Source organism: Argentina anserina, chromosome 5, assembly GCF_933775445.1.
Source record: "Argentina anserina chromosome 5, drPotAnse1.1, whole genome shotgun sequence".
Classification (NCBI taxonomy): domain Eukaryota; kingdom Viridiplantae; phylum Streptophyta; class Magnoliopsida; order Rosales; family Rosaceae; genus Argentina; species Argentina anserina.
The window spans coordinates 14,349,137-14,371,065 of NC_065876.1; the positions used below are offsets into that span (position 1 = coordinate 14,349,137).

A 21,929-nucleotide genomic window follows, 5' to 3' on the forward strand; every position below is an offset into this window, starting at 1 on the left:
AGTTACGTACCTATGTTGCCCACACGCTCTATCTATAGAACCCACATTTCCTACCTTAGAGGTAGGGTCTTATACGACATAAGATTTACCTATGTGGAAATAATAATTAACCTATGTGCAAAGAACAATCTACACATCCCAACCTACTAAATAAAAGTTACGTACCTATTCCATAGGTGAAAAAAACAATCAAGTACCATACCCTAATATCCACTTGCCTTCCATGTTCAACCCTCACACATTGTTGCCTAACACACAGGTACACCAACTAATTTCCTAGGTAGAATACACCTAACCAGTAAATTTAACTCAACAATGAATCACATATACCTATTTAATAGAACTCAAATTTGAGTCATACCCTATAGCACATGAACCCCATAACAACAAATACCACAAACACGAACAACTCCTACAATTAGAAAATTAATACCTACTAAGCAGATAAAAAAATAAACCAGAATAAGCAGATGCAAAAGTTGTTGACAAAACAACGCCACTAACCAATTGAGCGATCCATTTATATCACATATATCATCAATAAAGGTGGAGAAGTCCTTCTACTTAATTAGGTTCATATGAGGAGATTACATAATCTCAAGATCCCTCTATATTGATTTTTGTTGCTTTGATTATATTATTCATATATAAGCATGAAATCAATATCAAATGCTACAATCAATGACTAGATATTGAATTCAGTTTACTCATTCATAATTGGATTTGTAAAAAAAAAAAGGCAGATGTTTCAATCATGCGAAACATATCTTTTTTTGATTTTATGATTTTTGTGTTTGGTGAGTGGCACATCTAGTAAATACCAGCAAAATAAATTTTTGTTATTCAAGTCCAAAATCAAGCTAATAAATAGATTAAGTGTAATTTTAAGAGGTGGGTGTAATATAATATTAGTCTAAATTTGGAGGTGTATATCTCAATCCCCCTTGGATTTATTATTGGGTGAGTACCTAATTAAATATCATTGTAGCTGCTAAGATATTCAAAGACAATAGGATTGTGTGGAAAAACGCAAGTGGAATGTAGCTATTTGAAATTACTTACTCACACGAGTGGTAAGTAATTTGGCCAAAAATGCAAAACCGTTGCCATTTCCATATTTAAGAACAACTTTGGGAAACTGGGCCTGAAGCTTTAAATGGGCTTACTGTCAATAATACCATTTTATCATTCTCTCTCGCTCTCTCTCGTTCTGCTACCATCACTTAACGCAGGGTTTCCCCCTCTCACACAGACACAGAGTAACTCTAAACTCTCCATCTTTATGTTCTTCAAAGTCTTGTGGTGTTTGAATAATCCTGATAATGGGTTTTGATTGTAAAATGCCTGATGGGTTTGGTTTCCAATTCTAGAGTATTTTTATAGTTGGATTCTACTCAGTGATTTGAGTGACTTCATTGATTGAAGATGACTTGTGAGCCGTTAGATAGAAGCTTACTATCTATCGTTAATTTGATGGATATTTGTGATGCTATTCTTTGGTTCATTTCCACATTTGCACTAGATTATGTGATGAGCAATGAAATAAAGTTTAGAATCTGATGCTATCAAATTGGTATTGGCAGCAAGCTAGGTATGGGAGCCAGAGGAGTTATTTCTGATAAATGGTCCATGAGGGTTCTCTGGGCCTGTGCTATTGGAAGTGGTATAAGTATGAGTCCTTGACCTTTTCATTCATATATTTGTTTTATCCAGAGTATGCTTGGTGTTATCTTGTCTTCTGGTTTACGAACAGGCACAGTAGATAGTACTTGTTACAATCATAACAATCCCATGTCTCCTCTGTTGGATTCACCAAGCACGTTGTGTTGCTATAATAATTTGTGAACTAAAATTTAAGAGCTTAGATCTGAACTGACGAGTTAAGTTAAATTCATACAATGCTGATTGCTTTTTACTCAACAGATTGGATTGGTAGTGAAACTAAAATCCAGTGTAATTTGGAGTGGAAAAAATTGCATATATTCCCAACAAAGTTATTGTTTCTTAGAGTCTTTTCGATTTCGTGGTACCTTCTTATCTTGCTAATAGTGGTACTGACTTTGTTCTTAGGCCTGTATTTTGTGGCTGTGGAAAGACAAGCACAGAACAGGGCACGGATGTTAGCTCAAAATTTACAGGCCATGGAGGAAGAATCAGGCGATGCTGCAGATGCTTGATAGTTATATTATAGTCAATAACTAGTTGAGAACTTCCATAATTCCCAAGTTCTCCTTTTTATCATTTTGGCCGTTGTAAGGATTATGTGAAAAGTTTTGTTTTCAGAATTGAGTATAGGGAATTCCCCTGTAGACCAGAATTTAATAAGTGATGTTTAGAATTAGAATATAGAAGAGGCTGTAGAGATCGATCTCTGCGGGGGAGTACCTGTTCAGTTATGAGTCTTTCTCATGTGATATTATTGTTGGTTGAATTTCAAAAATACTTTTCCTCTGTTGCAAAACTTTCTTTGTTATTGTTGGTTTGCATTTTGCATAACATTGTCTGTAAGAAGGGCCTGATAGTCTGTACACTTTAACATTGTTGAGAACTGCAACTTATTTCCCGGGTGGGAAAAGAGGACATGAAGGCTTCGGACGAGAAGGAAACCAGGGCAGAGAAAATTGGCCTTTGAGAAGATAAAGAGTGGACTTTGGGTTTAAAGGGAATAGGGGATTTGAAGGAGAGAGTTCTTAATGCTGAGAAGAAGATAAAGAGAAATGGAGGCTGTGGGGGTCAGTACTCATGTCAGGCAACTAGTCAGAAATGGGCACAACATAGAAATTTAGACGTGGGTATGAAAACTGGAAGTGCAGAGATGTTAGTGATTATCGCTACTCAGATGAGTGAGATGGGGGATTGGTGAAAATCAATCAAAATGGTTGTTGTAGGTTGTGGTACGGTGAGTTCATGAGAGTTCTAGTAGCTGAGACCACTGTTCGGTTAATAAGATTGCTGGTAAGTTAATTAGTGATGTGACCAAGAAGCATCACAGTTGATCTTGATAGCTGACACAGGAGGACGGCGCCATTTAGGCACAACATAAACAGAAATACTATCAGCAACTGTAGAATGCACTTCAAGAAACTCAGTAGCAGCAGCAATAGCCAAGAAAGAAACCAACTTGGTGTCAGGGCTTGCACAAATTGAACACACAGTAGCAACGGCGCTTCCAAATGCCATAAGAATGCACTCAAAACTCATTTTGGTGCGTTGTAGCAGATACAGGGAAAGTCATTGGGGTAACTAGACATCCAAAGTGGACAGTTGTTCAAGAGGAGGACGATATCCAATTGGATGACTACGCTAAGCTTGACTCACCCAAGTGCAAAGCAGAAAGTTTATGTTCTATAGTTTCAGGATGAAGACCACAAAATAGACAGGAATTCTGATCGGATGGCGAGAATACAAATTAGCTCTTGTTCTACACTTTGTACGTTCAAGTTGAAATAGCTTTGTTCATTTAAATTCATCAAGGCCAATGAAGGAAGAAGAGAGCAGCCAATTTAAAGGGCACATTATCTACCTCATGTCAGGAACTTTCCCAGGTGATAAAACAAAGGGATTAAAACATCAGTGAGTACAATACCAAAACTGTACACATCCCCTCTTCTTGAAACTGCTCCTTCCATTCCAAATTCTGAAATGAACACTGTTGGAGAGGAGAGTTCTCACATCTAAGAAGTGACAAAGAAAATAAAGCTTATAAGTGGGTGGATAATAATCAATTGTACCGAGGCCTTTTGTGATTAAAACCCAACACCTGTGAGGTGGCTAAGTTGGGACAATATCGGTACAGTTGGTTCACGGGCAACGTTTGTCGCTGTTTAACATGGTATCAGAGCGAGTCCCTCTCCAGTCGCGCCTCCAATCTTTCGTGAGCCCTAGTTGAGTGCCACTTTGTCATGTCATCGGAGGATTTCCGATTGGATGGCCACTAAGTATCGTTAGTTACTGGACCTTAGTTTCTTTCATCCCAGTATGTGGGATGTTAATTTGTCACGTGCAGACCTAAAAATTAGGTTGCACGTGAGGGGGCGTGTTGGAGAGGAGAGATCTCACATCTAAGAAGTGACAAAGAAAATAAAGCTTATAAGTGGGTGGATAATAATCAATTGTACCGAGGTCTTTTGTGATTAAAACCCAACACCTGTGAGGTGACTAAGTTGGGACAATATCGGTACAGTTGGTTCACGGGCAACGTTTGTCGCTGTTTAACAAACACAAGTGAAAGAAAATCCAAAGTTAAACTTGTTCATTATTACAGTATACAAGATATCTGAACTGAAAGATAAAGTAGTATCAGTGCATCACCTGGAGCCATGTACCCTATTGTGGCGAGGGTCATTGTCTGTGTCATAGAATCTCCTTTCCCTAAGAGAGTTTTGCAATACCAAAATCAGCTACTTGTGCTCACATATCATTATCTAGTAGTATATTGCTGGGCTTCAGATCACAATGGACAATAGGTGTTCCATAACCATGATGCAGATATTCCAATGCTGAAGCAACATCTATCATTAATTCATTATATTCAACCTCTGCAGGATGTTAAAAAAAAAAAACCTCTGAGAATACATCCATTCTTCAAGGCTCCCATTAGGCATGTAGTTCAGTACCACTGCTTTGAAATCAGTTTGACTGCAACAACTGATGATTTTGATAAGATTTCTGTGGCGAATTCTACTTAGCATCTCACATTCAGTATGAAAACTTTTGAAAGTCCCTTCTAGCTGTAAATTAAAAACCTTTATCGCCACATCTATCCCATCTAGTGTCCCTTGATAGTTGATACACTGAGCCAAAACCCCCAGTGCCAAGTAAGTTGCTTGCATTAAACCCATCTGTTGCCCTTTGAAGTTGCAAGTACGTAACTTTTCTCCAAAGAGGTTGAGATAACAAGGTGGTATCCATTGCAACATTCACATTCTTCTTCTTGCGTAGTATAACACCAATAGGGAGGCCACTAGGAGTATAACAGACAGTATTCCCGGTATAATAAACTTCAAGATGGATCTACTAGCCTTAGTTGAAGATGATTTAACTGAACTGACGGAACATCTAGTCGGGGTTCACCACAGAGCGCACCATTTGGGACAAATGATTCAGAAGAGAAGTTTTTGAAAGGTCCTCCTGCTGGAATTTCTCCCTCTAGTCTATTGTAAGACAAATTCAGATAGTTATGATGAACAACTTGTTCCGGGGACTATGGAACCACTCCAGAGAGATTTTTTTAGACAAGTCCAAGAGTTCCAAGCTCAGCAAGTTCCCAAATGAACTAGGAATAGAGCCTTCAAAATTATTATTTTCCAATAACAAACTACTCAAAAGTACCAGGTAACAATTTAGTTTATAAATAACTCACTACTTAATTTGATAAAGCAAATAAGGACCAAAATTTACAAATAAGGACCAAATGATGACAAGTTGCCACATGTCATAAAATATTTTACTTTTTTACCCATTTTTGACCCATAATGTTTGTTACTATCAATAAAGAGGTTATCTGTTACTGTCGATTATAAAAACGAACTACTACTATCGACTATAAAAACAGACTGCTACTGTCGACTTGGAAGCCACCTGCTACTGTCGACTTGAAATGTACCTGCTACTGTCAACTATAAATCTAGTTGCTATTGTCGACTGAGAAACTAACTGCTACTGTGGTTTTTAGTGAGCAAAATTCAAAATTTCAAAATTTCTTAAAACATATGCAATATGATACTTAAATGAAAGCACATGACATAAGAAACAACTTTATATATTGACACACCTCCAAATTGCCGGTGGTTTGGCCATAAAACTTAAATTTGCCAGAAAAAAAAACTAAAAAATGAGGAGAGATAAATTTGTTAGATCTAGGAGTGGCATTTGGTAATTTTCACGAAAATAAGAGTATTTTAAATATTTTTGCATTAATTAATTAATCAATTTTGTTTAACTTATTCTTTGGGCTTGGACTTATTTCCTAAATTGTATAAGAAATATGAAAAGTGAGTTTTTAGTCAAATGTGGTCTAGTACCACTAAGTAATTTTCTAATTTTCCAAGGCAAGAGTGACCAAATCCTGAAGAACGCCAATGCTGCTCGGTAGCCTACCAGATAAACGGTTGTTTGATAAATCTATATCTATCAGAACTTACAGAGTACCAACATCTTCCTGGAGAGTTCCAGTTAGAGAATTGGATGACAAGTCTATATGCAAGAGATATGTAAGTCCCCACAATGTAGATGGAATTTTGGAAGTTAAAAAATTGGATCCAAGATATAGACTTCTTAGTGATGGAGCTAAATTGCCCAAGCAAGAAGGTATTGAACCAGAGAACTGATTTACCCCAATTAGTAAAAAGGCTAGATTCTGAAGTTGACAAACTTCAAATGGAATATGCCCTTGCAATCTGTTCTCTTTCAAATTCAAAGCTTGGAGATTCTGTAGGCTTCCTATTGAAGTTGGACTTGGTCCTCCTAATTGATTGGTACCTCAGAATAAGGCTGACAGGCTACTCATATTTCCAATATCATAAGGAATGTCACCCCTCACATTGGATTCACTTAAATCTATATATTGAAGTGATGTAGAGAGGTTACCAAAGGAAATGGGAAGCAGGGCATTTAGTGGATTTTTCGCCAGTAACAATGTCCCTAAGTTTCGAAGATTGGCCAAGCAAGAGAAGAAGTTTACTTCTGGAGCAGAAGTATCAACGTTCAATTGATTATCTGATAAGTTTAGGCGCTCAAGGTTTGGCAAGGCACAGAGCCTGCTACGAATAAACCCCGAAAAATAGTTAGCAGCCATGTCTGTGGTTATGATGTTAGAAGCATTAGAGATGAAGTTGGGAATTGCTCCAGTGAGGTTATTCCCTGATACAAGAAGCTGCTTCAGATTTGGAACCCCAAGGCCTATGTTTACTGGGAGGCTACCTGATAGCTGATTACTAGCTAATGATATTCTTATCAGAGAGGACATGTTGAAGGTTGTGGGTGGGATAACACCGTGAACATTAACACCTGGAAGTGATAAAATCTGTACTTTTGATAGATCACCAATCTCATGTGGTATAGTACCTGCCACATTGTACCCAAGTTTAAGTTTCAAACCTTAGGCTATCAGAATTTATATTTCATAAGATTATTAGATGCTTCATATATATTTCATTTATACTATACTTAATTGGTATAATATGATGACAATTATTTTTAGCTTCTTCATAAAACAACTAGTCTGCTTTCATAGCCATACAGACTCCTTAACATTAACTATTTTAAGAGACTAACCTAAATCTGTTTGAAAATAGGCATTTAAAATGTTGTGTAATCATGAACCTACATGGTAGCTTAAATTCAGAACAAAAAATAGTAGATAGAGTTGACAAGTTGGAGAAAATACCTTTCAAATTGTTTGCCGCAAGATAAATTTGAACCAAACTGGTCAAGTTCCCAATACTCTGGGTATGCCTCCACTGAAGTTGTTCAATGACAGTGATAGATAGAGAAGCTCTTTGCATTGCCATAATTTGGATGGAAGTGAACCATCAAACTGGTTGTATGACAAATCAAGCGCTTGAATACTGGGAATGTTTTCACATATATTGTCTGGAATACTACCAGTCAAGTTGTTCTTTGCTAGTCCCATCTGGGTTAACGAAGACAAGTTGATGACAGCAACAGGCAAAGGACCAGTTAGTGCATTGTTTTGCACATTCAACACCTCCAGCTGAGCTAAAGTGCTATAGTAAAGGAAATATCAGAAGGTCTATCTTTAGTTTGACAGCAACAGGCAAAGGACCAGTTAGTGCATCGTTCGGAATTCCTGGAAATATGAAATATCAGAAGGTCTATAGTAAAGGAAATGATTTAACAACTACATATATAGGTGGTTTACCACACACTGGATTGTAAAAAAAGCCGAACCATACCTTTGAAGTTGTTACCTTCAAGGATTATCTCCTTCAGCATCGTTAAGTTCCCGATTTCTCTCGGTACACTGCCTTTAGTTTCAACCAAACAACATCATTAATAGAGTAACTAAACCTAACATGGCTGAGAGAGCATGTCTTGCTTCATCAAAACCTTTCTTTAAGAAACTGAAGGAAAGACCCCAAGCAAAGGAAATATAGGCCTTGCATTGCAGCTGCAAGCTTTAATAATTAATACGTAATTACATGCACATAAAAAGATGGACTTGGATTTTGATACTTGCATTTGTTCGAGCCAATCTTAGATGTGTACTGCAAATGCAAAATCTATGAATTCAATGATAAACTTCACCTATTGTTAAGAGATACTTGCATGCACCTTTGTATTTATCTTGCAGACCAAATTTGAAATCCAACAGAAATTGTCTTTTATTCAGTGAGAACTAAGATGTACCGTTTTAATGGGTTGGAGTACCGTAAACTTGTATTATCAATTGTTATGCAACATGTGAAAGTTTATACTCTTAGTTATATAAGCCTGAAAGTATCTGATAGCTGGTTATATGTCAGATCAATTTTTTCCAGTGCAGATAGGTTGAAGATTTCAGTGGGTAAGGAACCTGAAAATTAAAACTGATTACTAAAGAATAGAAGCTAGGTTTGAAGTTTAAAAAAGGACCAAAACCAAGCTGAAATGGTACCAATAAAGTTGTTGTATCCAAAACTTATCAGCTTCAATCGATGCAAGCGAGACAACACCGTAGGCAAAGTGCCATGAAAACTGTTATTGGTGAAGTCCAGTTGAACGAGAAATGACAGATTTCCTAGCTCTGGAGGAATGGTGTTTGTGAGACCAAAGTAAGAGATATTCAAGGCCACCACTCGAAGGTGACGAGCACCACAAGTAATGCCAACCCAGTTGCAGACTGAGGTGGCGATGGACCAGTTAGCCATGATCTTCTGAGGATCACTTGTTATGTGAACTTTAAGAGCAAGAAGAGCTGTCTGGTCTGTGTCGACATTGTTTCTTTGTGCTGCTACCACAACACCAGTTAAGCTAGCCATACAAGAGTGTAACAGCAAAATGAGGAAGAACCGAGTTCTCTCCATTCTGTGCATTGTCACTTTTTCAGCAGAGATGTGGACATGTTTTAACACTGAAAACGAATCAAGTTTTCAATATGAAAGCGAAGGTGGAGTTCTGAAGTCCAACTGCCACAAATTCTGACCAACGTAGCTAATCTTATATTCTAAGATCACTACAAGAGCTTATCAAAAGCCAATTATATTTTACATGCGAAGGTCGGGAAGTTTCTTAAGAAATTCTAAAGGCATTTCTTTAGTGGTTTCAGTCAACTTCATTACACCTTTTTTTTTTTTCGACAAGCAACTTCATTACATCTTGCTGTGCTCATCCGATTCTACTTGTTTTTTTCTTCAGAGTTTACTATTAGAAGAAGAAAAATAGATCACCCTGAAATTACTAAAGGCTTACGTTTTTTTTTTCTTTTATGCCATAACCTATACAACTAAAAAGAGGAAATGATTTCTGGGTGGGGGTAAACTAAGAGTTTAAGACTCAATGCCAGGAAGGTAAGATCGTTTCCACAGTAAAACAACTCCAAATTGCTTTACGAAGTTGCATATGAGGTTTCAAACTTCAACATCCTAATTAACAACTAACAAGTTTGTTGTGGACGATATGTAGCACTTTAGTATCTGTCTTCATTTTGCTAACATCGAGATACTGGGATCTAGTGGTGAGTAATCCTAGAGGTCAAGGGGTTTTCCTGTAGACGATATATATATCATGCACTGATACGCTGAGAGAAGAGGGACTTTTTAACAACTAATTAGCTACAAGACACCATAACAGGCGCAAGTGAAACTACAAATAGATAGCCTACGTAAATTTAATTATACAAGAGCTTTTATCTCTGGGAAGCATGAATAGTGCAGTACCCCCGACATGGAGAGAAAAGCTGCATTCATGCTTCAGACTTCAGAGCGTCCTAAACTCGTTATTACTGTAGTACATGCATGAATGTCGGAATTACAAACAAAATAAACAATAGTGGTCACATGAGAGCTAAAAATTACAGGAAACAGGAAACCCACATAGCACAGACACAAGATGATTCACACATTTAGCTCACAGGTTCAAGCATAGGCATCTGCATAATCATGTAAATCGAGTGATTAACTCTGTCCGTTTTCATTGTGCAGAATGGAATAATCTAGAATATGGTACGGCTGCAGAAAAATCATACCACTGGGTGATTTAGCGCTCCTTGAAGAATTTGGAGGGAGCCATCAGGTTAGACATAGACAGCTGAGGTGTGTTTGACAAGTTATTCGTTGATCTTGGATCAGTGTGTTGGAACCCCAGATCTCTTGATTTAGGCCACTCATCAAAGAAGGGCTGAAGAGGATGTTGTTCTTGTTTTATGGATCTCAGAACGCCAAACTCTCCACCAACATATTGTTGTTGCTGTTGTTTGGACATAGCAGAATCAACAGTCAATGCTTCACTATCTTGTAATGTCTGCATCTGGGAGTTGTTTAGCAGAAAAGAACCATTTCTAGGTTCAGAAGACGAGTTCAAGGGAACTTGAGATGTCATAAGACGCCACGGACTATCTACAGTACTAGCCACACCAACAGATCTTGCACTACCTGAAGCTTCTGACATAAAATTATGCTCCTCTGCTCCATCGAGCACCCTGCAGTCCATAATATCAAGACAACCATTATAGAAACCAACACCAAGAAACAAAAATCATATTTCGTCCAAGAAATCAATCCTCCTCTTCCAAGATTTTACAATGAACATGATAATATATAAATAGAAACAAAAGCAATCAATCCAAAAACTATTTACGTCCTCTAGCCCAGGAAAAAAAGGCAAGAAACAAATAGAAGCCCCACTGAAGAAACCTCCCTGAACTAATTTTTTCAACTTCCATACAATTCTGTTTCTCCTCAGTAAGTCTCAAATCCTTCCTCTGTGCAACAACAAAGTAGATACATGTATGCAGGGTTCGAAGAGCAAAGGCAAAGGGGTACTCACGAAAACAAGAGAACTGCTTCAAATTCAATTGTCGTGGTAGACAATATAATGTGAGCATGCAAGCGGCCCTCTAAAACCACTTAAGTTACTTAACCAATCTTCCAATAAACACAGAAAATTGCCAATCCAGCCTTCCTTTCCTAGCTTCCTCAGTTGAAAGAATAGAGTTTTCTCCAATACATATGACATTTGTTTCTCTTTTTCTTTGGGTACAGTAGTTTACAAGTCGACACCATACTAACCAATGGTATCATACCACTGTTTTGACTTAGGTCGTTTCTTTAACTAGAAAAAGCAACACAAGAAACTTCCGCACAATTAACAGCACAAGAATCTGAAGATCAAATAACAAATTCCAAAAAGTGGGTGCAAGGGTCTGAACGCCTAAAGACAGGAATAACAAATTAAAAACCTGACCAAATTGAGGTTTTAATTAACTATTTATCACCATCTGATGCTACAGTTGGAGCCCAAAAACTCACTCTCATAAAAAAGATGGCGGCCTATGTGCTGGCTGTGCTACAGTGGTGCCCGATGTATAGGCCAACTTTAGGCTGGGTCCAAGACAGCCTATGGGCACCACCCCATATTTTATTAATTTTCATTGACCATGCTTAGACTAATAACAAGGAAACTTCTCAAACTCTCAAGTACCCATCAAAAAAATTGCTTGTTGTCTGGATTAAACATCAAAGATTTAGATAAGAGATTTTATTACTTTATAATAATACAAGGACCAAAAAAAATTCCAGATTGTGTTTTAACCGAATTTTAACATGAGTATGCCATCACCAACCAATTCTTGTTTTACTGCACTACACTCCCTCAATGGATCTTCACAATTACACCCATCCCTTTCCCATAAAAAGCCTCACTTTTCTACGAATTTGGCTATTCTGCTTGGCATATATAAAACAAAAACTGATTGAACCAAGACATGCTATCAGAATCCCTTTTCAAGCCATAACGTCCCAACTCTTTTCATATATGGGTAAGTTCAAAGACCATGGGTTGGACAAAAAGAAAGACTTCAATTATTCAAAAGGTCATACACCAATACCACGACCCATGACCCACAACCCTTGAAAAGGGACTCCAGAGACCTTTCCTCCATATCTACCACCATAACACTTTTGAACTATTTATTCAGGTGCAGGCCTCAATCAAAATGAACGTTTTGGCCTGAAACACCAACTGCCAAGACATCAGTTAAAAAAAAAAACCATGATGTAGACCATTCTAAAATCTTTAAAAACCCATCCCCTATGTTTCCACTCGTCATTATTGGAAACTGGGTTGAGCCACATCAAATCTCAACCTTTCCAAGTCTCCATGTATGTACATTTTCAAACTACCAAAAATTCGCAAGAGAAATATAGACACACACACACACGGGCATAAACATGAGAGAAGAACTACATTAACAATATGCTGGTAGTCATGTAAAAACTACACCAAACAAAGGATCCTCAAGCACTGGCATATTGAAATGTGGCATTATAAGATGACCAAAAGGCAAAAGCTGCCTTTTTAAAATGGAAACTACTTGCTTTGCTGAAGTATGCCGGACAAATACACCAAATTAGCATATAAATCATTTCTTACTTCCTCGTATCTCTGAGGTGGTCATCCAAAGCAGACCCTCCTTTCAAACCCTGAGCTATATCTACAAGGGTATTGTCAGTTGGACTGTACCAACTATGCTAACTGTTAACGCTTCAAATTAAATCTTATACTATATCACCCCTCACTATATCAGTCCCCTAGTAATTATGCATTTATTATCAAGCCCTTGACATGCTCAGGACTGATGTAGTGAAAGGTGATGTCTCAATATATCTTATTGCAATGTAAAACAACAGCAGTCGATTACTGAACAAAACTCCAAGATGATGTCTCAATATATCTTATTGCAATGTAAATCTACAGCAGTCGATTACTGAACAAAACTCCAAGATGGACCATCATCTGTTATTGGCGTAACCTAGGATAGATCCATAGTATTAATATTGTCTTTAATGTTTTAGACTTTGGTCACCGATACTTCTGGAACGAGCCAAAAGGGGAGACAAGTATATTCCCAAGTGATAACATTTTAGAACACTACAAATCTACCATGCACAAACTACATATTTTTGTTGTAAAGTGTACATCAAGCCAAAGCATTTAAAAAATGTACGGAAGCAACACAGACAAAAGTCATGGCAATTTTACTAATAATCCAATAGGATATTAGGTATACCTGTTACCATGCTTCACTATCCCGTAGGGTACAGGCTCCATCTTCAACTCAGACACATCACCTCCAAAGCATAGATTCCCACTGTTTCCTGCCGACTGCAAGGGCATACTAAGGAAGGTCCCACTATGGCCACTGCTCCCTGTCCTTATATCCGACGATGCCACAGCTGACAATGATTGAGAAGCATTTTGTGATTCCACAAGCTTTCTTGAACGGTAGCGACCACGATTCATGTGCCGCTCACAGTACTTTGAGTCTGGATGTGCGTCTTTAGAGCATCTCCACTTCTTGCCATCTGTCCTCCGGCACCTCCCTGGCTCCGGGTCTATCTTCTTCCCACAGAAGGAAGCATAAGTCACTGCAACAGATCAATAGAAGTCAATTCATATCACCAAAAGCCGAAAACCTAGATCACACTAAAGACTCGGTTTAATTTCCTCTGCACATTTCCGAGGTTCAAAGCATGAAACGAACCAGAGAAACAACATCGAAGCTACTCGGAGCGAAAAGAAACAAGTAATTCACAGAAAAGCAACATATATAATCATCTAAGCTAAATTTCATGTTCAAATCTCAAAGCTAAACCTAAAAATACGACTCTAATTCTTCACAACCAAGGACACTAGGTTGCTTGATTCAGCAGAAAACTTATGAGAATCGCAGAGAGAGAATCTCACGAGAGGGGTGACGCAGGAAATCGGGGTGGATGAGATTGAAGCTGCTGCGAATAGGAGCCAAGAGGTCAGGAGGAACAGGAAGACCTGCCTTGAGGTACTTGAAAACCAAGGCTTGATGCTCCATCTCCGCCAACTGCGACACTGTGAACAGCGGCGCGTGGCCTCCACCGCCCACCAACGACTGGCTCATTCCGCAATCACTGCTAACAGAAGGAACCAAATCTCAGTCAACGATTGGGTCAACAGAGAGAGAGAGAGGCGGTTACCTTGGCGGAGAGGATGGGAGAGATGGGGAGGGGTCTGGCCATATTCGTTTTCCGGAAATATAAAGAGAGTAAAAATGTAGCACACAGACGTGAGTGAGTTTACATGGTACAAATTTGACAGTTTTACCATGAGGTTAAGTGAGGGAAAAAATTGAGTTAAATTCACAAACAGTATCTGGCAAGTATTTGGTCATTTTTCTAATCAAAGATTCCTTAACTATGTTTTTGATGAGTATTTGTGAGAATTTTAGAGGGACAGAAAAATCTATCATCATGGTTATGGGTAGGAACTGTTAGAAAATTTAAGAGTACATTTCACAATTATACATGTTTCATTTTGGGTTTTGAGTCTTCAAACAAGATTTAAACAAAAAAAAATTACTAAATAACTCACACCCTTACACATATCAGTAAGGTTTCAACCTATGACCTCCTCAATGTTGTTAGTTAAACTACTTAACCAACCAAGTCACAATTACCAAAAATGAATTATTATTTATATCAATCTAATGAAAATCAGAATGATAGAATGAGAAATGCTCATTTTTTATCTGGAGCTAATGAATTATGAGAGCTTCGAAATGCTTAAGCGAGCTGACCTACCTCAAGCAAATATTTCAAATGGTATGACCAAGAATTGTAGGCTATAGCATATATCAAAACATATTTTTTGTGAGACCAACTGCGTTGTTATATGAGATAATCCCTCATATGTTCTAAATCATCGCTCATATGACATGGTCTAGCTCTTCTTCTCCACACAGACAGAAGGTGAGCCATGAGGGAGCCTCGATGGCTGGATGTCGAGTAATTCAATTCAAAGAAAATTGAGCAATTATTTTTTGTTCACATAAGAAACTTTCCTCCGGCCAATATAAAGCTTGCTAGATATATATGCATGCGCATCAGACTACTTGGAAGAAAGTCCAAAGATCGATCATATCGGTCACTCGCAAAGTTGCGCAACCCATCTCCCCTGGCGTGTAGCAACCAAAAGTTGAAGAATATTTTGATTCAAGTTACTTGAATGATGCCCACATTTATCTCACACTAATTAATGACACTATCCAAACGTATTACAGTTTAGCTTTTGATGTATCAGAGATCTTGTGTGAATTCTTTTCCCTATTCGCCGAACAAAAGGCAGCATCATAAGGCGTAAAGCTTTGTACCAAAAGCAAGTAAAAAAACAATTTGCTTATTAGAAGATACTGAATACTGAAAGTTATCTCACTCAGAGATCAAACCTATGCTTCCATTTATTTTCTCAGGTAAACCAGGACAGTGTTCGGAAGCAACAGGCAAGTTCAAAAACACCACTGTATGGAACTGAACCAACACACATACCCTTACAATAAGTAGGCAGCAGAACATGCCACTACTAAGTTAAAAACTCGCAACACACCACCACAAAAATGCCAAGGCAGCAAACATAGTTCAGTTGTAACATGAAACTCGGACAAATCCAGATATCAGCAGTAGGTGATAGATACGGTAGACAATACATGTATGTATAGCTCAGATAATGCGCATCATTGATCATCCCGCGACTTTACGAGAATAGGCCCTGCCAGGTTGGATCTCCGGAACGGGTCTGAGATACAAGTTTCCAGTCTCACCAATCCATTGGGCTCCAGCTTTCATGGGAGGTGGGCGCAGAGGTTGCCCCACAGATTGCCTGCGGGAACCAATTGTCATGTTTGATAGCTTCTCAGATGCATCTGAAACTTCACGTGCAACCCTTCCCTTGTTCATTGAGGCTGCTAACCAACAAGTTCCATAGTTATTGTAAAAGGCCATCTGGCAATATGCACATCACAAAAATTCAAAATAATGTATTCACTTACTAGGACTGCTTTTTCCAGGGGGACGATACTTTTGTTGGTTGGCAGAGCTCTTCAAGAATTTATCATTCTTCTTAGCATCCTAATGAAGTTAATAAGGAATAATCAGTAACAGAAAACGCATATATAGGATGAGCATGATTGCCATGATCAGATAGAAGGGCCATTTACCTGGTTAGCCATATCCAGCTTCCGATGCACTCCTGCAACATTTATCACACATAAGTCAATTAGAAAAATTATAGCTCAATAGGCAAATTGATGAAAACATCCCTGGTTTCACTTGAAATTGAACTGTTGCAGACCTTTAAAACTGAAATGAATATACAATTTTTATACAACTTTGCACATTTATAAAATATAGTTTTGCCAACGAGTGATAAAATCCCGTGATAAACCTAAAGGTCCCAGAGCAAAGTGGTGAATTCCATCAATGACAAGCAATACCTTTGAAAGTAAAGGTAAAACAAAGTTACAAATTTCATCACAACTAGCCACAGTTGAAAATATATGTTTTGCCAGCCCTTAGCAAATGACTCGAAAAGTGTTGTCACAACAATATGATAAAAGGAGTTGTCCAAAAATTAAGTTCAGGTAACTTTGTGATTCAAAATTACCCGTGCCTATAGAAGCATGCAACTTTGGAGATGGAAAACTGCTAGTGAGCTTTGAATTGGATAAAGTCCCAGAGACCTTTCTAGCAGATTGCTGCTCCAATGCTCCCCTTGTTCCAGCTGTTTGACAAAGCAAGGAAGTTTAAATCCAAGTTAAAATTGAATACTTATATGGAACTGCCAGCTATTAACAGAGCATTTATCAGATTAGACAACAAACCAAATGGTGGCGTCCTAGCAGTTGTCGTTTTGGGACGAAGGGATGGTGGAACATAATAGCAACTCTGCCACATGAAAGGAAGCGCGCCTCAGAGTACAAAACATTTATACAACAATTTATTGTTCTCACTGTTCCAAAACATTACCTGGAAGAAAGGATGCTGGAGGGCTTCTGCAGCTGTTGGCCTCTTGGAAGGGTCCCAAGAACAAAGTGACTGTTTAAGAAGATATAGCACACGGTAAGAAAGGCACATGTCAAATTGCTACTGGTGAATATATTTTCAATATTATTCTCTACAACCAACATTTAACCCATGCACATATTAAATACAAAAATAGGACTTACTCCAATGAGGCTAATTGCATGATCACTAGCTGATGGAATCAGGGAAGAAAGATGAACACCAGCAAACTGCAATGAATACGGTGCACACAAAAAATCCAACTTTAACTTCTTTGACATGTGAATATCAGATAGACAATAACCTCATTAAAATTATTCATACAAACACACGCATGCACACAAATGCTTACTCTAAAGAAAATACATAGAAGAATAACCTGTGGAAATTGGTAGTTGATATCCCTTGCAAGACGAAGCCCACCAGCCCATGAATCTTTGTTTGGAGTGCCAATCACACTGCAAATTTTCTGTATCTCATCTGCTTCACTGCAACCATGATGGAAAGTGAGAACATACAAACAAACAAAGTGATACCACCAGACAATTCTAGCATAAATAATAACAAAAGGAAATGAAAGGGGCCAACTTGATAGTCGGTAAGGCATAGATACCTAATACCCGGAAAGAGAGGGCGAAGACTAAACAACTCAGCCATGATTGCACCCATTGCCCACATATCTGATAGTTTAAGTACAAGTTGTTTAGGGAATCCACATTATTAATGAATGATAAATCTTTACTTCAATAGAAATTTGCTTCCAATCAAAAACTCACCAACTTTAGAGCTATACAGGTATGACTGAAGCAGCACTTCAGGAGCTCGGTACCTAAATGTCCACCAAGAGTCACAATGTAGAAGAAATAATTATGCATCCACAGAGGATAGTCATAAAGCTAGACTACACATCTAAGTATAAAACACTGACCAGCGTGTTGACACGTATTCAGTATATGGTGGTTGGGATTCAATTTCCCGAGCAAGACCAAAGTCAGCAATTTTAATCAACTCTTTGGTAACCAACAAGTTCTCTGCAAAGGGATTGAGGTAGGATGATGTTACCAAATAGTCTGGTTATCCAGGAACTGAGTGGACTTTTTTAACATAATAACAAAAAACAATGGATTTTCCTCTAAGACTACAAAAAAGGATACAGTAAGCAGTTCCTGACTGAAGCAATAAAAGAATCGTAAACGCAAGAATAAGATCAAAACTGCAACTGGAGATATTCTACAGGGCCCAAAAAAATGGCTTGTAAATATAAATACACGGGACTATATATTCTACATGGCCATAAATGCCAAAAAAAAAAACCAAAGGGTTTTTATACTGACAAATTATATATTCTACATGGTCGTAGAGGCATTAACAAACTCCAAGATCTTTTTCAAATTAAAGGTTACTGAGTAAAAGAACAATAAAATGAAAATATCTAAAACATCAAAAGCAATTGACAAAGTGATTCTAAAACCGAAGTAATTTTTTGTAATCATATCAGACTTCTGGGAGAAAAGTCTTTCCTAAGGTTGCCTTCCAAGTTACAATGTAACAATTACCTGGCTTAAGGTCACGATGAAAATATCCATGCTGATGCATGTAAGCAAGGCCTTGAAAAACTTGAAAACACCAATTTCTGACTTGAGCTTCAGGGAATAGCTTTTCCTTATCTTTCATAAGCTGGTACAGATTAAATTCCTACATTAAAATAGATAGCATTAGCAATGACACTCGATCAATAACGCCATTATAGAAGAGGATATCAAGTTTTGAGATGCCGATGACTCTCGTTAATATCAAAATCATAAAAGACAATAGCAAATTTGGAGACACTGCTCACCATATATTCAAACACAAAGTACAATATGTCATGTTCTCTGATGACTTCCTTCAGCTTCACAATATTTGGATGATTCATTCTACGCAGTGACTGCACAGGGACACGCGATAAGATTTATTTAGTAATAAAATTGTTCTTATTAAACAAAATGTAGTTGGTCAACTTACCTTAACCTCTCGAAGACTTATGCACTCCTCCCACGAATAATATCTTTTCTTCATTTTTTTGATTGCAACCTGTAAAAATGTCCATTTGATTCTAAGTAAGAACAATATATGACGCATGGCTACATTATAAGGACCGGACCTCGAAAACAGACTTACAACTTCACCAGTCTGCCTATTTATAGCTCGCCACACAGTCCCAAATGTTCCATCACCAACTTCCTTTATTAATTTGTACCTATACCAGCCAAAAACTTATCTTAGTAAACCACCAATTAACAAAATTAAGGCAAGTAAAACGATAAAGAAACTTACCTCTCCATTCTACCAGAGGAACACAAAGCAGCTCTTTCTTTATTCAGTGAAAGCATAAAGACTCGCAGAAGATATATCGCATTTATCTTCAGAAGATGATCCTTAAAAACACTGTAAGATATAAACAACTGCCCTGCTGGTCCAGCTCAATCCAACATTAATCTGAGGAGATATGCAAGAGCACAAAACCAGATATCTTATGGTGGATGGGCTGCACAGCCTTATTCATTACTAATTCCCCAGCTTCAAGACTACAGAATGGCATGGATGAAAAGAAAGGACGAGTACCAGAGGACATATCGATACCGACTTAAAACCAGAACAGAGCAATTGGTACCGCCAACAAGAACGATTCCTAGCTCAAGACAGTCACTCAACTTTCATAAACTTAATAATTGGCTTCTCATCTATACTAAGTAAAAATCAGTATGGAACCGATATCTTGCTTCTCACAGTACCCATCAAGAGTAAAAAGAAAATAATAGCTATGTAATAAACAGTCTGCACAGGCTTTGTATGACGTAACTGATTTATCTAATATTAACTATGTAGAGATCTTCAGTCACAGATCAGCAGACTTCAGCCCTGTCATAAGAAACAAGAAGCATGTTTAACAATATTGAAGCTACTCAGAATCCATGATTGGAATCATAGATTTATGACAGGTTTGACATACCCCTGAAGAAGTTTTCCCAGAAAAATCAAGTGGATGTTGTATCAGCAATGCACTATGCACTAAAGATCCAACACCTAACTTAGAAATAGATAGCATCACGTCTCTTGTACTGATCATGCAAGAGGAACTGGCAACTAAGTGCAATTAACAAAAGAAACCAGAAGAAAATCTCCAAGGACAAGAAATCTCCAGTCAAGAACTTCCTGGAAAGAAAAGACTCGGTACTGGTGGCAGTTTGACAAATGGCGTACTTGCTCCATGTCTTAAGGAATGTATCACAGCTCTGTAGTTCCAAGCTCGGCACACCCTGAAATAAAAAAAAATTACAACCATCAGGACATGAGATACAGGTGAATGTAGGAATATTGCACATACTAATCCAAACCAACATGTTTATAAACTCTATAGCCCTAACAGTTTAATCAGTATTCAACTAGTGCACATAATATTCCAACTTCTCTATAGCTTACAATAAACTAAGATTATATGCAATTTTAGAGACATACAATAAACTAAAGCATATAGGAAACTCGAAAATCAGAAAATACATATGAACAACAAACAAATTTATCAATTAAACTCGTACATATTCCAAATCAAGCACCAGATTTTCACGAAGCCTTCACCAATCCACAGATGACCAAATTCCTAATCCAATCCACCTCGAATCAAATCGAGACGAACAACACATTCGAAAACCGAAACCCTAACCCCGATTCACATAGCACCGAATCAAATCACACGAAATCAAATCGAATCGAAAACCACAAAAGCAAAATCGAATCAATCCATAACCAGGAAGGAAAATCGAATAAAAAGGGGGTGGGAGATCAGATCGGGAAAACGAACCAGAAAGCCAAGCGGCATAACCACCGTCGCCAAGGACGGGAGGAGATGGAATATCCAGAGTTTCTGTTATGTCAATAACCGACTTTGCCTAAAAATCCACCGAGAGATTTTTCTGTTTTTCCAAGAGAGAGAGAGACAGCTCAAAACTTCGTGCTATCCAAGCAAAATTTACCTAATTTAGGTCGACCTTTCCTCATTTTATAGCAGCCACCTCTCCCAGAGTCCCAGGCTCTAGCATCTGAGGATATTTATGTCATTTGGCGCCCCTGGTCAGCCTGGACTGCCGGGTCCTCATCTCCTACTAATGCCCGGCTGTTATTATTCATTTTACTTAATACTAGTCTCATGACACAGTGTACTGTATTTAGTTATTATTTTTCCAGCAGAAATTGTAAAAATAAAATAAAGTAAACTGATTTGAGGTTCTTATGAACTTCCAATGTTCTAACCAGAGACCCCTTCCCGCCGTGATTTTGTGTTAAACGGTGGTGTTAGGCGGCTGGCCGATTTTTGCTCGCCTAGGCGGTTGGGTGAATTCTGGGCGGTTAGGCTTTTTCTTTTTTTTTAAGTTCTGACTTTTGAGTTTGATTCGGATACATAAGAAATACTTAAATGATATGGAGAAGAAGAATTTGATGAGCTCCGAGAGATTAGGCTTGCAAGAATGCATTCCCATTGTTTGAATTGTTTTTCGTATTTTCCAAATAGTTGGTGAATTGTGTTTCTTATTATTGATTTTCCTAAATTCATTGTTGTTAAATTGTATTTCTTTTTTTTTCCTAAGAGGCTAAGATCATTAGATCAATATTGTTGAACATTTCTCAGAATTAAGAACATATGTATTTTCAATATTCTAGACATTATATATTTTTTTACATTAATTTCATGCATTATATTCTTATTTTAATTGTATTAATATAATTATTTGTTATTAAAAATTTAAAATATATACAAAAATACAAATCTAATTAATCTCCGATTAATCCTCTGAGCGCTGGTTTTCAGCTGTGCGCCCAATTAACGCCTAACTTTTTTATAACCTTGTAAACTTCAGATCT

General features: G+C 37.7%; 5 protein-coding genes and 1 pseudogene across 8 annotated transcripts; 1 reads left to right on the forward strand and 5 right to left on the reverse strand.

Annotated features, from left to right (window-relative positions):
• Positions 1–1,428: 1,428 nt before the first annotated feature.
• On the forward strand, positions 1,429–2,471 carry LOC126794833 (uncharacterized). Its single transcript, XM_050521617.1, has 3 exons — positions 1,429–1,432; positions 1,584–1,669; positions 2,071–2,471. Exons 2-3 carry the CDS (start codon positions 1,594–1,596, stop codon positions 2,175–2,177), a joined length of 183 nt encoding a protein of 60 aa, XP_050377574.1. The 5' UTR covers positions 1,429–1,432; positions 1,584–1,593; the 3' UTR covers positions 2,178–2,471.
• A 1,053-nt stretch (positions 2,472–3,524) lies between these two features.
• LOC126795566 (probable LRR receptor-like serine/threonine-protein kinase At3g47570) lies at positions 3,525–4,911 on the reverse strand (annotated as a pseudogene).
• A 1,570-nt stretch (positions 4,912–6,481) lies between these two features.
• LOC126795567 (probable LRR receptor-like serine/threonine-protein kinase At3g47570) lies at positions 6,482–7,511 on the reverse strand. Its single transcript, XM_050522378.1, has 2 exons — positions 7,388–7,511; positions 6,482–7,065 (listed from the first exon to the last, which is right to left on the reverse strand). The coding sequence occupies exons 1-2, from the start codon at positions 7,509–7,511 to the stop codon at positions 6,482–6,484; spliced, it is 708 nt and encodes a 235-aa protein (XP_050378335.1).
• Positions 7,512–7,727: 216 nt separating this feature from the next.
• LOC126795568 (LRR receptor-like serine/threonine-protein kinase EFR) lies at positions 7,728–9,035 on the reverse strand. Its single transcript, XM_050522380.1, has 3 exons — positions 8,618–9,035; positions 7,917–7,988; positions 7,728–7,810 (listed from the first exon to the last, which is right to left on the reverse strand). The coding sequence occupies exons 1-3, from the start codon at positions 9,033–9,035 to the stop codon at positions 7,728–7,730; spliced, it is 573 nt and encodes a 190-aa protein (XP_050378337.1).
• Positions 9,036–9,795: 760 nt separating this feature from the next.
• LOC126794657 (growth-regulating factor 5-like) lies at positions 9,796–14,157 on the reverse strand. The gene is made up of 4 exons (XM_050521420.1): positions 13,906–14,157; positions 13,229–13,586; positions 10,187–10,639; positions 9,796–10,090 (listed from the first exon to the last, which is right to left on the reverse strand). Exons 1-3 carry the CDS (start codon positions 14,093–14,095, stop codon positions 10,198–10,200), a joined length of 990 nt encoding a protein of 329 aa, XP_050377377.1. The 5' UTR covers positions 14,096–14,157; the 3' UTR covers positions 9,796–10,090; positions 10,187–10,197.
• A 1,239-nt stretch (positions 14,158–15,396) lies between these two features.
• On the reverse strand, positions 15,397–21,038 carry LOC126793219 (cyclin-dependent kinase F-4). 4 transcript variants are annotated; one of them, XM_050519680.1, is made up of 18 exons: positions 20,872–21,038; positions 20,023–20,329; positions 19,347–19,931; positions 19,191–19,269; positions 19,035–19,103; positions 18,868–18,957; positions 18,587–18,725; positions 17,959–18,061; positions 17,807–17,859; positions 17,644–17,710; positions 17,410–17,518; positions 17,195–17,260; positions 16,995–17,063; positions 16,850–16,913; positions 16,639–16,749; positions 16,187–16,218; positions 16,019–16,097; positions 15,397–15,931 (listed from the first exon to the last, which is right to left on the reverse strand). In XM_050519680.1, the coding sequence occupies exons 3-18, from the start codon at positions 19,400–19,402 to the stop codon at positions 15,711–15,713; spliced, it is 1,407 nt and encodes a 468-aa protein (XP_050375637.1). In that variant the 5' UTR covers positions 19,403–19,931; positions 20,023–20,329; positions 20,872–21,038; the 3' UTR covers positions 15,397–15,710. The 4 variants fall into 4 exon arrangements, with proteins under 4 accessions (XP_050375637.1, XP_050375636.1, XP_050375633.1 ...); XM_050519679.1 differs by having other exon boundaries at positions 15,397–15,934; XM_050519676.1 differs by having other exon boundaries at positions 15,397–15,934; positions 16,633–16,749.
• Between the last annotated feature and the right edge of the window lie 891 nt (positions 21,039–21,929).